Source organism: Ursus maritimus, unplaced genomic scaffold (assembly GCF_017311325.1).
Source record: "Ursus maritimus isolate PB19 unplaced genomic scaffold, ASM1731132v1 scaffold_4, whole genome shotgun sequence".
In the NCBI taxonomy this organism is placed as follows: domain Eukaryota; kingdom Metazoa; phylum Chordata; class Mammalia; order Carnivora; family Ursidae; genus Ursus; species Ursus maritimus.
Window position 1 is genome coordinate 438,932 of NW_024426552.1, and position 13,404 is coordinate 452,335.

At 43.4% G+C, this 13,404-nt stretch overlaps 1 protein-coding gene across 7 annotated transcripts in view; it reads left to right on the forward strand.

Moving 5' to 3' along the window:
• LOC103680678 (minichromosome maintenance complex component 3 associated protein) overlaps nt 1–13,404 on the forward strand; it is a 51,113-nt gene that overhangs the window by 13,733 nt on the left and 23,976 nt on the right. For all 7 annotated transcript variants that reach the window (XM_040621765.1, XM_040621766.1, XM_040621763.1 and 4 more), the window contains exons 10-16: nt 837–999; nt 3,100–3,260; nt 4,129–4,370; nt 4,672–4,901; nt 6,069–6,169; nt 10,885–11,016; nt 11,414–11,527. In XM_040621765.1, coding sequence (XP_040477699.1) covers nt 837–999; nt 3,100–3,260; nt 4,129–4,370; nt 4,672–4,901; nt 6,069–6,169; nt 10,885–11,016; nt 11,414–11,527 — 1,143 coding nt within the window. The remainder of the gene's footprint in view (nt 1–836; nt 1,000–3,099; nt 3,261–4,128; nt 4,371–4,671; nt 4,902–6,068; nt 6,170–10,884; nt 11,017–11,413; nt 11,528–13,404) is intronic.

Here is a 13,404-nt window from a genome sequence, read left to right on the forward strand (position 1 = left end):
AGCTGGATGCGGGGCTCTATTCCAGGACCCTGGGATCATGACCTGAGCCGAAGGCAGCCGCTTAACATACTGAGCCACCCAGGTTCTCCCCACCCTTTTTTAAAGATTTTATTTATTTATTTAGAGAAAACATGCAAGTGGGGGGAGGGGCAGAAGGGAGAGAGGGAATTTCCAACAGATTCCCCGCTGATCGAGGAGCCCAAGTGTGGCTTAATCTCATGACCCTGAGATCATGACCTGAGACGAAACCAAGAGTCAGGTGCTTAACTGACTGAGCTACCCAGGTGCCCTGGTAGGCATCTCTCTTGAGTGATTCAGTCAACTCTGTTTATTTACAAAGCAAAACAAAATTAAATTTTGTTTTTAGATGTCATCATCATCAAAAACAGTTGGCAGTTGTTTGGCATTAAAGCAATTCTTTGATAATCAATTCTTAAATTGATTATTCCTTGGATTTGTTTATTTACCGTCTTTTTAGAGAGCACCGTTGTTCCCGATCAGCTCAAGAGCGGCAGCTGTGAAGTTAGTAAACTGAACAGAATGGCACACGTCACCATTAAGTTCCTCTTTCTTAGTATGGCAAAAATCTAGGTTTTTTTTTTTTAAATCACATCTATTTTTATGGACATTTTGTCTAACTAAAAAATAAAATTAGGGGTGCCTGGGTGGCTCAGTCATTTAAGCATCCAACTCTTGAGCTCAGCTCAGGTCTTGATCTCAGGGTCGGAGTTCAAGCCCCCTATTGGGCTCCACGCTGGGCCTGGAGCCTACTTAAAAAACAAAATGGAAAAGAAAGAAAATAAAATTCTAACCCCTTTGTCTCCTTTAATTAACAGAGAAGTGCAACAGTTCCATCCTGCTGTTAGAAATTCCTCCGAAGTAAAATTTGCTGTTCAGGCCTTTGCTGCATTGAACAGTAATAATTTTGTGAGATTTTTCAAACTGGTCCAGTCGGCTTCTTATTTGAATGCTTGTCTTTTACATTGTTACTTTAATCAGGTGAGTAATGTGGCTATACTTGAAGAATTGGAAGAAACCAGATCGTTACTTTTGGTATTTAAGTGCTTCTCTATTCCAAGAACATTTTAGCAGGTCCCAGGCTAACATGTGTCAGCCTTGCAGCAGCCCCCCGAGGGGGTTGCCGGCATTACGTTGTTGCACAGGGGAGCTGGCACCACGGACTGCTGACGGAAAAGGCAGTGGGATGGAAATACTATTGTTAGGTTCGTATTGGAGAGATCTCTTCAGCATGATGCGACTTGAATTCAACACTATCATTTTCCTTGGAAACAAAGAACCAAAACTCAAAAACTGCACCTACAAAGTCCCTGACTTAAAAATTCTTAAGGGTTACTAATCGAAATTTTTGGAGTGAACCTGATGTTGCTGATTCCATTTCAATAACTCTCTTAAGGGCGTGCTCCTTGTTGAGTACTGTGCTGTCCCTCGGGGTTGCAAACCTGGGGAAGATCCATGTCTTACCTGGTGCTTTACATAGAGTATGAATGCCTGGTCTCAGAATTCCCCAAGTCAGGTCTTCAGGCCTAGCCCCCTGACAGTGCATACACTGTGCTGTCCCCCAGCTGCAAGGTGTCCGCTGGGTGGGGAGGAGCCTGCTGGTGTGGGGGTGGGGTCTTACGACCTGGTCAGCTGGTTCTGTGACTCCGGGTTGTTTTTCTTCTTTGGTCACACATCAGATCCTTTGGTAAACAGTGACTAAGCCCACAGTCATAGCCCAGGCAGAGGGTCTTCTTCAAGTTTGTTCATTGTCCTGTCTGATAATTGCCAACAGCACTGAGATTCTGGAACAAATGAAAAGATTTTTAACAATGTGCCATTTGGGGAACTCTGTATATTCAATAAATAAAACCCATAGTTAATATTTTCAGAATGATTTTATAATGTTATTAGAATGTTGGCCATTTGTGCCTGTTTTAATAACTTGAAACAAAAAAGACATCTAAGTGCTTTAGAGAAACAAAGTGTTTGACATGGTCTGTCCCATAGGCTCCCTTGCTCAGCTCCACCTGCTGTGATGCTTCCTATCCCTCCAACCCCAGCACACTCCTGCCTCAGGGCCTTTGAACTTGCTGTTCTCACTGCTGTTCTTTCTCCTCACAGAGCCATATGGTGCTCACTTTCTTCAGGTCTTGGCTTGGCTGCCAGCTTCTCAGCAGAGCCCACCCTGCCTGCCTGCCCTCCTCCTCTGCCTTCCTCTGTTGCACTGTCACCATTAAATGTACTGTGTATTTCACAGGTTCATTTTGTTCATTGTTGGTCTCTCCCTAACACATCTGTTCTGGGGGCAGGGATTTTGCTTTATTTTTGTGTGCTTGGCTTTAACAATGCCAGGCGAGAAATAAATACTCGATAAATACTGTTAGAGTTAAAGAACACTGCAAGAGGAAAAAAGGAAGCAAGGGGTCACTCAGAGTCCTAGCATCCACATGCAATTTTTGTTAACATTTTCCTATCTTTTTTTTAAACACTTGTTATGAATTTCATGCCATTTATGCATTTTTCCATGGCATTCTATCATCTCTGATAATTTTTAGTGCCACAGAGCTTTTTGTCAAATGGATGGCGCACATTTGACCTTCCATATGCCCTGCTGATGGATGATTTGTCTTCTAGGGCTTCTTTTGTGTGTGTGTGTGTGTGTGTGTGTGTGTGTGTGTGTGTGTGTGTGTTTAAGAATTTATTTGTCAGAGAGCGTGGGCACACAAGCTGGTGAAGTGGCAGGCAGAGGGAGAAGCAGGCTCTCCGCTGAGCAGGGAGCCTGATGCAGGGCTCAATGCCAGGACCCTGGGATCATGACCTGAGCTGAAGGCAGACACTTAATCAACGAGCCACCCAGGCGCCCCAAGGGTTTCCTTCATAGCCTAACCGTTCCTGTGTATGAGACTGACTGTTTCACATGCATTTCTGAGCTTCTTCTGCTGAGCAAATGCCCTGATAATTGCTAAGCCTGGGCCTCTTGTACCAGATTGCTTTCCAGAGGGACTGAGCTATAGCAGGACCCTGTCCCCCATGGTGGCATTTTGTGGTCATGGGATGACTGCCTCCTTAACACTGCAGTGATTTGGCTTCTCTCTTCAGATCCGCAGGGACGCTCTCCGAGCGCTCAACATCGCGTACACTGTGAGCACGCAGCGCTCCACTGTCTTTCCCCTGGATGGCGTGGTGCGCATGCTGCTGTTCAGAGACTGTGAAGAGGCCACAGACTTCCTGAACTACTATGGTCTCACTGTCTCTGATGGGTAAGAGCAGAGGGTAACTGTGGGACCTCTCTCTCTCTCTTTTTTTTTCCTCTTTTAATTCTGATAAAGGGCTGGGAAGTGCCAGCTACATGCCAGGCCCCAGAGAGGGCCCATTCCACATGCTGCCTCCCTGGGGTGCAGGTGAACACAGCGAGGCTCAGAATGGCTGGGGAGCATCCGCAGATCAGACACTGCTTGTTAGTGGTTTGGCATTCAGACTCCTTCATTTGCAATTCCAAAATCAGTGCTTTTCACAAGTTACTGGAGAAACTAAAGGTAAAGGTAGGGTCTTCCTTACTCTTTCTCTTGAAGATGACTTCTGCTGGCCAGTGACTATCACTGTCCACCTGTGATGGCCCAGACAGGCACTGATGGGCCAGGCCAGGGGCTTCTCTGCTGCTTGGAGTCAATGTTTTGAGAACCTGATGAAACTCGTGGACCCACTCCCAGTAAATGGCACCATAATGTGCAGCATGTCTTGTTCCAAGTTGCTGTTTTTCCAACCGTTCCCTCCTCTTAACTCCTCATTGCCAGCCCCTTCCTGTCTGCGTCCTGCAGGCCTGTCCTCATAGAAACATGTGGCTCTGGAATAAGACAGGAGCATGCACGTGTGTATTGTTCCACCTATGGCTGTGTACAAGTAGGCCAGGAGGCTCCCAAGTCACAAGGAAATGTCCAGGCTGGCGGCTGTGGGTACTGTGGGCCGGGACACTAGATCAGCCTTTACTGCCTTCCTCTTCATTTACATATGGTTGTGGGGTGACCCAGTGATGGGGACAGGGCTTCCAGCATCGCTGCTGGGCACCAAGATGGTGAAGGTTGGCTTCTCACCTATGTAACGCTTCTCCGGGTTCTCTCTTCTGGGTAGCTGTGTCGAGCTGAACCGGTCCTCATTCCTGGAACCAGAGGGGCTATCCAAGGCCAGGAAGTCAGTGTTTATTACCAGGAAGCTGACTGTATCAGTTGGGGAGATTGTGAATGGAGGGCCATTGCCCCCCATCCCTCGTCATACCCCCGTGTGCAGCTTCAACTCCCAGAACAAGTACATTGGGGAGAGCCTGGCTGCAGAGCTGCCTGTGGGCACCCAGAGACCCAGCTTGGACACAGTAGGTGAGAAGCTGCTGTTGCATGAGGGAACTAGTGTTGCCCCTCCAGGAAGCCTCTCTGGAGGTAGGAGCACCTGTTTTATTTTGTGGGTGAGGGTGGAGTGGGTGGGTATTGGCTCAGTGCTCAGATATTTCTCCCCTCTCAAGAGTGGCCTGAATGGCTCCCTGATGTCACGGTGCTTGGTTCCCATGGGTGAAACACACACTGTCCCCTCTGACGTTGATCAGGAGGGTGGCCAGCCCTTAGGGTCACTGTGGGTGTCCGGGGGTTGTCTAAGTGCCCTCACTTGCCTGTTCCCTTCCAGGTGAGGGGAAAGGAGAGGCATGTGGGGCAGAGGCAGATGTATCGCCGCCCGCTCTCCTCCAGCAGCCTCTTCCCACCCCTGCGCCCACACCAGCTTCTCTGCCTCACCTCCCGGCACCGACCCCGAGCACAGCACCTACCCTCTTCCAGCCCCCTGTGCAGCCCCCCATGCAGCCCCCTGTGCAGTGTGAGTTGCTTCCTCCAAGGCCTGCACCTTCGTACTCTGATGCGGTAAGGAATCTTCTAGATTAGGGCTCTGAGGAGCCCGTTGTGCAAGTGTCACCAGTAGTGTCTGATATCCAGTCTTACTGTTGTCTGTAGATCGAATCCACAGAGGTGGCTGCACGTGTGGCTCTTAAACGTTCTGAGTGCCAGCTGGGGCGGGTCTCAGGACCCTGGCCTTGGAGGCTTAAGCCTTTGTCTTTCTGACAGGATGCCTGGGGCTCTGAGCTTAGGGCTGTGTGAGGCCCCCTACCTTGTTGCCTGTGTCTGTTAGGGCTGCAGCTCAGGCTTTGGAAAAGGCGTGGAGGGGTTTTTGTGGATATAACGTGAGGGCTGATGGAAGTACTGCCTTGCACCGAGGGCTCTGCAGACATGTGGGTCTCTGGACCACCCTCTGCCCTATGGAGTGGGCTTTGTTGTCTGGTCTCCCACGAGGGGTCCAGGGAGAGGCTCTGCCTGCAGTCACTCAGCTGCAGGTGGCAGAGCCGGGCTGACCCCCTGCCCCGGGCTCAGTGCAGAGCCGCCGTCTTCATCACAGTTGTCAGAGCAGCACTTCATTGCTTCCTGTCCCAGCGGCATCTTGCACCCCTGACCTATCTGCTCTGAGTGATGTTCAACACCGCTCACTTGAGAGAGCCAGTGGACGTGTTGACTAGCAACGTGTGGGGCCCCGGGCGGCACTGTGTGCCTGCTGATGGGGTTGAACAGGGCCTGTCGACCACATAGGTTGTGGGATCGGGCTCGCCACCCTGTTGCTTGGGCTGGTGCTGGGGCAATAAGGAGGCCTGAGGGGACCCTGAAGAATGGTTGGAGAAGCAGACCGTGTTTGATGTGGTGTGGGGGGCAGTGTGGGAGGGTGTCGAGCGGGCAGCAGCCTTGCCCTGTCCTCTCCAGAAGGCTTCTCTCCATTCATGAGCAGGAAACCTTTCCAGAAGCAGCATAGCCAATTCCCACATGAGGATTGTCAGATGCCCTCAGACAAGTGTCCACTGATGAGGTTGTGAAGGGACGTGTTTGCCCTGGGGCGGGGGGTGCTTCATGAGACCATCTCCAGTTCTGCGAAGGTTTTCAGTACCCTTAGGCCGTAGGGCTAGACTGTTTGGTTTTAAGCTCAGTCTGGATTGAGGCAGTGTTTTTCACTGCCAGCACTCTGACCCCCATCTGTTCTCTCCTTAGGACCTGGCTCAAGTAGTGGATGAGCTCATCCAGGAGGTTCTTCAGAGGGACTGTGAGGAGGTTGGCGCCGCTGGAGTGGACTTTGCAACCACAGCTCTGGGGTAAGTGCGGTGCCCCACCTGCTCTGAAGCTGTCTGCTTGCTGGGGCCGTTCCCCATCCCTGCGTGTTTCTTATAGAGTTATAGAGCTGCTCTCAGTCTTGGACAGGAGGTTGCAGCTGCCCATTTGTACAGGCTTAACTGTTGGTCCTGTCCTCTGGGTGGGTATGATTGCTTGTATTCCTGACCTCCTCTTTGTCATTGGCATGCAGTTTCTGTTTGTGTGTGCTTTTTGAACAATGTTAGGTTTATTAAAGTTGTAAATTAAAAACCTGTTTTTCCTTAAACTCTCCTTAAACTTAAACATGCCTTTAAAATCTAGTAAAGTAAAAAAATTTGTTTATTCTCTATTAAAAATTAAAAACACTTTATGTGATCTTGGATTAAATTTTACTTTATAAATTTAACAGATTAAATCCCTTTAAACATCTTGTATGATTTGCAGTTTATACCATGGTGAAATTTCTTTAGAGATTTCAAACTACAGTTATAAATTTCATATATCTGATTCTATCTAATACTTTAAATTTCTAGTCTTAATAAATTTAATAATCAAAATCTTTCTAAGACTTAAACAACTTATTTAAAGTTAATTAAATCTAATTGATTTAGTAAATCAGATTATTTTAAGGATTTCAAATGTTTTTAAAAACCCTATTACACATGAAACCACACAATGATTAAAAAGTATCATTTCACCTGTATAAATGTAGATGACTCAAAAGGATTAATCTTATTGATAGGTTTGATTCATTTTCTTATACTGGAGTCAGATACTTTCTGTTTGAACTAAAAATAAATACGATTTCCATTGGCTTTATTATATTGTGATAAAATGTGCATATCAAAATTAACCACCTTAGCCATTTTAACCATACAATTCAGTGTCGTTAAGTACATTAACAATGTTGTGTATCCATCTCCATTATTTCTGGAACTTTTTCATCACCCCAAACAAACTATACACAGTAAACAATAATATCCCATTCTCCTCTTTCCCCAGCTCCTGGTAACCTCTATTCTACTTTCTGTCTTTATGAGTTTGCCTCTTAGATACCTCACATGAGTGACATCATAACAGTATTTGTCCTTTTTTGTCTGGGTTTTTTTAGACACAAAAATGTCTTCTAAGTTCATCTGTCAGTTTTAGCTTATTTTAGCATTTCATTCCTGTTTATGGCTGAATAACACTCCATTAAAATATGCAGTTGACCCTTGACCAGCGTGGGCGGTTAGGGGTGCTGACCCCCTGTGCAGTTGAAAATCCAAGTATAACTTTTGACTCCCTAAAATCTTAACTAATGATAACCTGTTGACTGGAAGCCTTACTGATAGCAATTAATAGTCGATTAACACATATCGTGTATGTTATACGTACCATATACTGCATTCTTACAGTAAAGTAAGTTAGAGGGAAGGAAAAAAAATCACAAGAGAAAGTACACTTAATGGTATTGTATGTGTGAGTGGACCTGTGCAGTTATAACCCGTGTTGTTCAGGGGTGAACTGTATAAACACATATGCACGTGTATATACACCACATTGTTTATTCATCTGTTGATGGACACTTGGGGTTGTTTCCACCTTTTGACTATTGTGAATAAGGCTGTTGTGAACATTGATGTATAAATAACTATTTGAATCCCTACTTTCAGTTCTTATGGGCGTATGCCTAGGAGTGGAATTACTAGATCATATGATCTTTTTTAAATTTTTTGAAAAACTGCCAAACTGTTTTCCACAGTGACTGCACCGTTTTATATTCCCACCAGCAATGCACAAGGTTCCCTTTTCTCTACATCTTGCCAATACCTAGTATCATCTTTAAAAAAAATTTTTTTTTAAAGATTTTATTTATTTATTTGACACAGAGAGCGAGTGAGCGCACAAGCAGGGGGAGCAGCAGGCAGAGGGAGAGGGAGAAGCAGGCTCCCTGCTGAGCAGGGAACCTGATGTGGGGCTGGATCCCAGGACCCTGGGATCATGACCTGAGCCGAAGGCAGATGCTTAACCAACTGAGCCACCCAGGTGCCCTAATTTTTTTTTTTTAGTAGTCATCATAATGGGTACACAGTGGTATCTTGTTGTAGTTTTGGTTTCCTTTACCCTAATGACTAATGATGTTAAGCCTGTTTTCATGGGCTTATTTGCCTTTTGTATATTTTCTTTGGAGAAATCTATATTCAAGTCCTTTGCCCATTTTTGAATTGTTTTTTGTTGTTGAGTTTGTAGGAGTTCGTTTATTTTCTGGGTATTAATCCCTTTTCAGATACATGATTTGCAAACATTTTTTCCCGTTCTTTTTGGGAATGTCTTTTCTGTTTGAATTGTCTTTTCACTCTCTTGTCAAGTGTCCTTAGATGCACAAAAGCCTTAAATTTTATGTAGTCCATTTTATCGAATTGTTCTTTTGTTGCCTGTACTTTTGGTTTCATATTCCAATGTTATGAATATTTTCCTGTGTTTTCTTCTGAGAAAATTATAGTTTTAACTCTTAAGTTTAGGTCTTTGACCCATGTTGGTTTTATTTTCATATATTGTGTAAGATAAAAATCCAACACCATTCTTTTGTACATATTCTTTGTATTTCGAAATGACTGTCTTTTCCTCTTTAAATGGTCTTGGCACCCTTGTTGGAAATCAACTGGTCACATATGTGAAGATTTCTTTCTGGATTCTCTTTTCTGCTCTGTTGGTCCATATGTCTGTTTTTATGCCAGTACCACATAGTTTTGATATAGTTTTGTAGTAAGTTGTAGTAAGTTTTGAAATCACAAGGCACGAGTCCTTCAACTTTGTTTCTCTTTTTCAAGATCATTCCACTATTTGGTGTCCCTTGAAATTCCATATGAATTTTAAATGAGTTCTTCTTTCTTTTTCTTTTTTCTTTTTCTTTTTCCTTTTTCTTTGTTTGAGAGTGAGCGAGCAGAGGTGGGGGGGCAGAGGGAGGGAGAGAGAGAATCTTAAGCAGGCTCCATGCCCAGCACAGAGACTGACCTGGGGCTGGCTCTCATGACCCTGAGGTCATGATCTGAGCCGAAATCAAGAGTCGGATGCTTAACTGACCGAGCCAGCCAGGCGCCCCTGGGATGAGTTTTTCTATTTCTGTAAAAATGTTTCTGGGATTTTGATAGTGATTGCATTGACTCTGTAGATTGCTTTGGGTAGTATTGGCATCTTAACATTAAGTCTTCCAGTCTAGGGGTGCCTGGCTGGCTCAGTTGGTAGAGCATGTGACTCCAGATCTTGGGGTTGTGAATTTGAGCCCCATGTTGGGCTTAGATTACTTAAAAAAACAAGTTTTCTAGTCTGTCCACATGGGCTGTCTTCCCATTTGTTTAGGTCATCTTTAATTTCTTTCCGCAACACTTTCTGCTTTTCATTGTACAGGTCTTTCTTCTTGGTTAAATTTATTACTAATTGCTTTATTCTTTTCAGTGCTATTTTAAATCAAATTGCTTACTTAATTTCACTTTTAGAATGTTCATTGCTAGCCTATAGAAATATGATTGATTTTTTAAGAAAGATTTTTATTTATTCATTTGAGAGAGAGCGCATGCGGGGGGAGGGGCAGGGGGAGAAACAGACACCCCACTGAGCAGGTAGCCTGACACGGGGCTCCATCCCAGGACCCCGAGATCATGACCTGAGCCGAAGGCAGATGTCCAACCAACTGAGCCACCCAGGAACCCCTGATTTTTTTTTTTATCCTTATATTCCAATCTTGCTAAACTTGTTTGTTAGTTGTAATAGGTTTTGAGTGGATTTCTTAGGATTTTCTATATACAAGATCATGTCCTCAATGAGTAGATAATAGTTTTTTTCTTCCTTTGTAATTTAGATGTTTTTTATTTTTCTATAACTTCCAATATAGTATTGAGTAAAAGCAGCAAATAGGGCATCCTTGTCTTGTTCTTGGTCTTAGAGGAAAAACTTTCAGTCTTTCACATCTGAATATGATGTTAGCTGTGGTTGTTTCATATATAGACTGTATCATGTTGAGGAAATGCCTTTCTATTTCTAGTTTTTTGAGTCCTTTTATCATGAAAGGGGGCTAAATTTTGTCAGATGCTCTGTCTGCATCAATTGGGATGATCATGTGATTTTTTTCCCTTCAGTTTATTAATACGTTTGTATTCCATTGTTTTTCATTTGTTGAACTATCCTTGCATTCTAGGAGTAAATCCCACTTGGTAATTTTATATAATTGTTTAAATATATTATTGAATTTTGGTTTATTGGTATTTTGTTGAGGATTTTGATATCAGTACCCTTAAGGGATAGTGTCTGTGGTTTTCTTATAGTGTCTTTGTCTGGTTTTGGTATCAGTGTATCAGTTCAGGGCAATGCTGGCTTCACAGAAGTGTTAGAAAGTGTTTCTTCCTCTTCAGATTTTTAGAAGAGTTTGAGAAGGGTTGGTGTTAGTTTTTCCTTAAGTGTTTGATATAGTTTGTCAGTGAAGCCATCTGGTTCTGGACTTTTCTTTGTTGGGAGGGGTTTTTTAATACTGAGTTAATCTCATAAATTATAGGTCTATTCAGATTTTCTATTTCTACACGAGTCAGTTTTGATAGATGGTGTGTTTTAGACATGAGCTTAATTTTTATGCTAAAAGCCAAATATATATTTTTTCCTAGCCAATATTTGAAGTTTAGTTAGGCGGCTTGCTTGGCTTTTATTTATTTATTTAGAATGATACCTACTTTTCTCTGCCTAGTGTTTCCAATGCTGCTATGGAGGAGCTATTAACAGCTGCAACCACGGGCATTTTGAGGCACATTGCAGCTGAAGAAGTGTCTAAGGAAAGGGAGCGAAAGGAGGAGGAGAGGCGGCTGGCTGAAGAGGAGAGGTGAGTGTGTCTTGTTCCTGCAGTGCACGTGAGGTCAGAGTGTGTGAGCGCAGGACAGAACCTGCCCTGGCCTGGGATGCTCTTACTGTTGTCCACTGCACTGGCATCAGAGCCACGGTTCACCTAGTGCCCTCATATACTGCAGCCCAGGTAATGGATGGGGGTCCGAGGCCATACCCACCTTGTGAGCAGCAGCCTTCCCCCACAGCTGGAGTTGGGGGCAAGGGTGGTGGTCAGGGGAGCTGGAGTGTGTGTGGCTTGTCTGGTGATTTCAGAAGGGTGGCCTTGCCGGGTTAGGCAGCACAACTCAAATCCCAACTTTCGAGGTTGGAGAGGGTGCTGACACTTATTTTTATTCTTAAATATTACCCTTGTGCTTTTTTTTTCTTTTACCCAGGTTGAAACAAGAGAGAGAACTGGCATTAACTCAGCTGAGCCAGGGCCTGGCTACAGAGCTGACAGAACTTGTCGTGACAGAATGCGTGAGGGAAACCTGCTCCCAAGAGTTGAAGTAAATGAAGTGCTGGTATCTTGTAGTTCAAGAGTGTGGGCTGGTAGGAGAGAAGGGGGTTACTGAGGCACTGTGGCCAGGCTGGGACAGTTGAGGCTCGCTGTGTTTCACTTTGATAAGGAATAGCTTTTGGATAGCCAAACAGGAAAATGCCGTCCCTGTTCTTGAGTGTGTGTTGTCTCCAGAGAGGGCCTCACTTACACTCGACCTCGTTGTGGATCGTGCACTGGTTGTGGGGAAGTGTCTGTTAGCAAAATGATGCATTGGTAGTCTTCTGCACACCGAGGAATTTACTGTTAGTTTTTCTCAAGTAGAAGATCCTTTCTCTTGTTTCATATGTCAAAAGATTTCTTTGAGGTATCTCATTTAAGAATTTTATTAACTTCTTTTTATTTAAATTGAAGTATAATTAGCATGCAATGTTATATTAGTTTCAGGTGTACAACATATTGATTTGAAAGTTCTATAAATTTTTCATTGTTCACCATGATAAGTGTAGTCACCACCTGTCACCATACAACATTATTACAGTATTTATTATTCACTCTATTCCCTATGCTGTACTTTTCATCTCTGTGACTTACTTATTTTTGACTGGAAGTTTGTACATCTTAATCCTCTTCATCTATTTCACTCATTCCCCCCCCACCCCCCCTCTGGCAACCACCAGCTCTCTGTATTTAAGAATCTATTTTTGTTTATTCCTTTGTTCTGTTTGTTTAGATTCTACATACAATTGAAATCATATGGTATTTGTCTTTTTCTGTCCTTTTTCACTTAGCACATTATTCTCTATGTCCATCCGTGTTGTTGCAAATGGCAAGATCTCATTCTTGTTTGATGGCTGAGTCGTATTCCATTACACACACACACACACACACACACACACACACACACCATATTTTTATTTATTACTGTATCTGTGGATAGTTAAGTTGGTTCCTTATCTTGGCTATATTATAAATAATGCTGTTATAATCATAGGGGTGCGTATATCTTTTCAAATTAGTTTTCAATTTCTTTGAATAAATACCCAGTAGTGGAATTACTGAATCATATGGTATTTTAAGTTTTAATTTTTTGAGGAGCCTCCATACTATTACCCACAACGGTTGTACAAATTTACGTTCCCACCAATAGTAGACAAGAGTTTCCTTTTCTCCACATCCTGGACAACTTTATTATTTCTTATCTCTTTGATTCTAGCCATTCTGACTGAGGTGATATCTCATTACGGTTTTGATTCACATTTCCTTGATGATTAGTGATGTTGAACATCTTTTCATGCGTCTGTTGGCCTTATATATGTCTTTGGAAGATGTCTGTTCAGGTCCTCTGCCTGTGTTTAATCAGTTGTTGTTTTTGGTTTGTTGTTGTTGTTTTTGGTGTTGAGTTGTGTAAGTTTTTTTAATATATTTTGGATATTAACCCTATATTGGATATATCATTTACAGGTATCTTCTGCTTTTCACTGGGTTGCCTTATTGTTTTGCTGATGGTTTCCTTCACTGTGCAAAAGCTTTTTATTTTGGTTATAATCTTAGTAGTTTATTTTTGCTTTTGTTTCTTTTGCCTGAGGAGACGTATCCATAAATATGTTGCTAAGGCTGATGTCCGAGAGTTACTGCCTATGTTTTCTTTTAGGAGTGTTAAGGTTTCAGGTCTCACACTGAGGTCTTTAATCCATTTTGAGTTTCTTTTTGTGTGTGGTGTGAGAAAGTGATACAGTTTCATTCTCATACATGTAGCTATCCAGTTTTCTCTACACCATTTGTTGAAAACTGTCTTTTCCCCATTGTATATTCCTTCCTCCTTTGTTTATAGACAATTGACCAGACAGGTATGGGCCCTCTATCCTATTACATTAATCTCTGCGT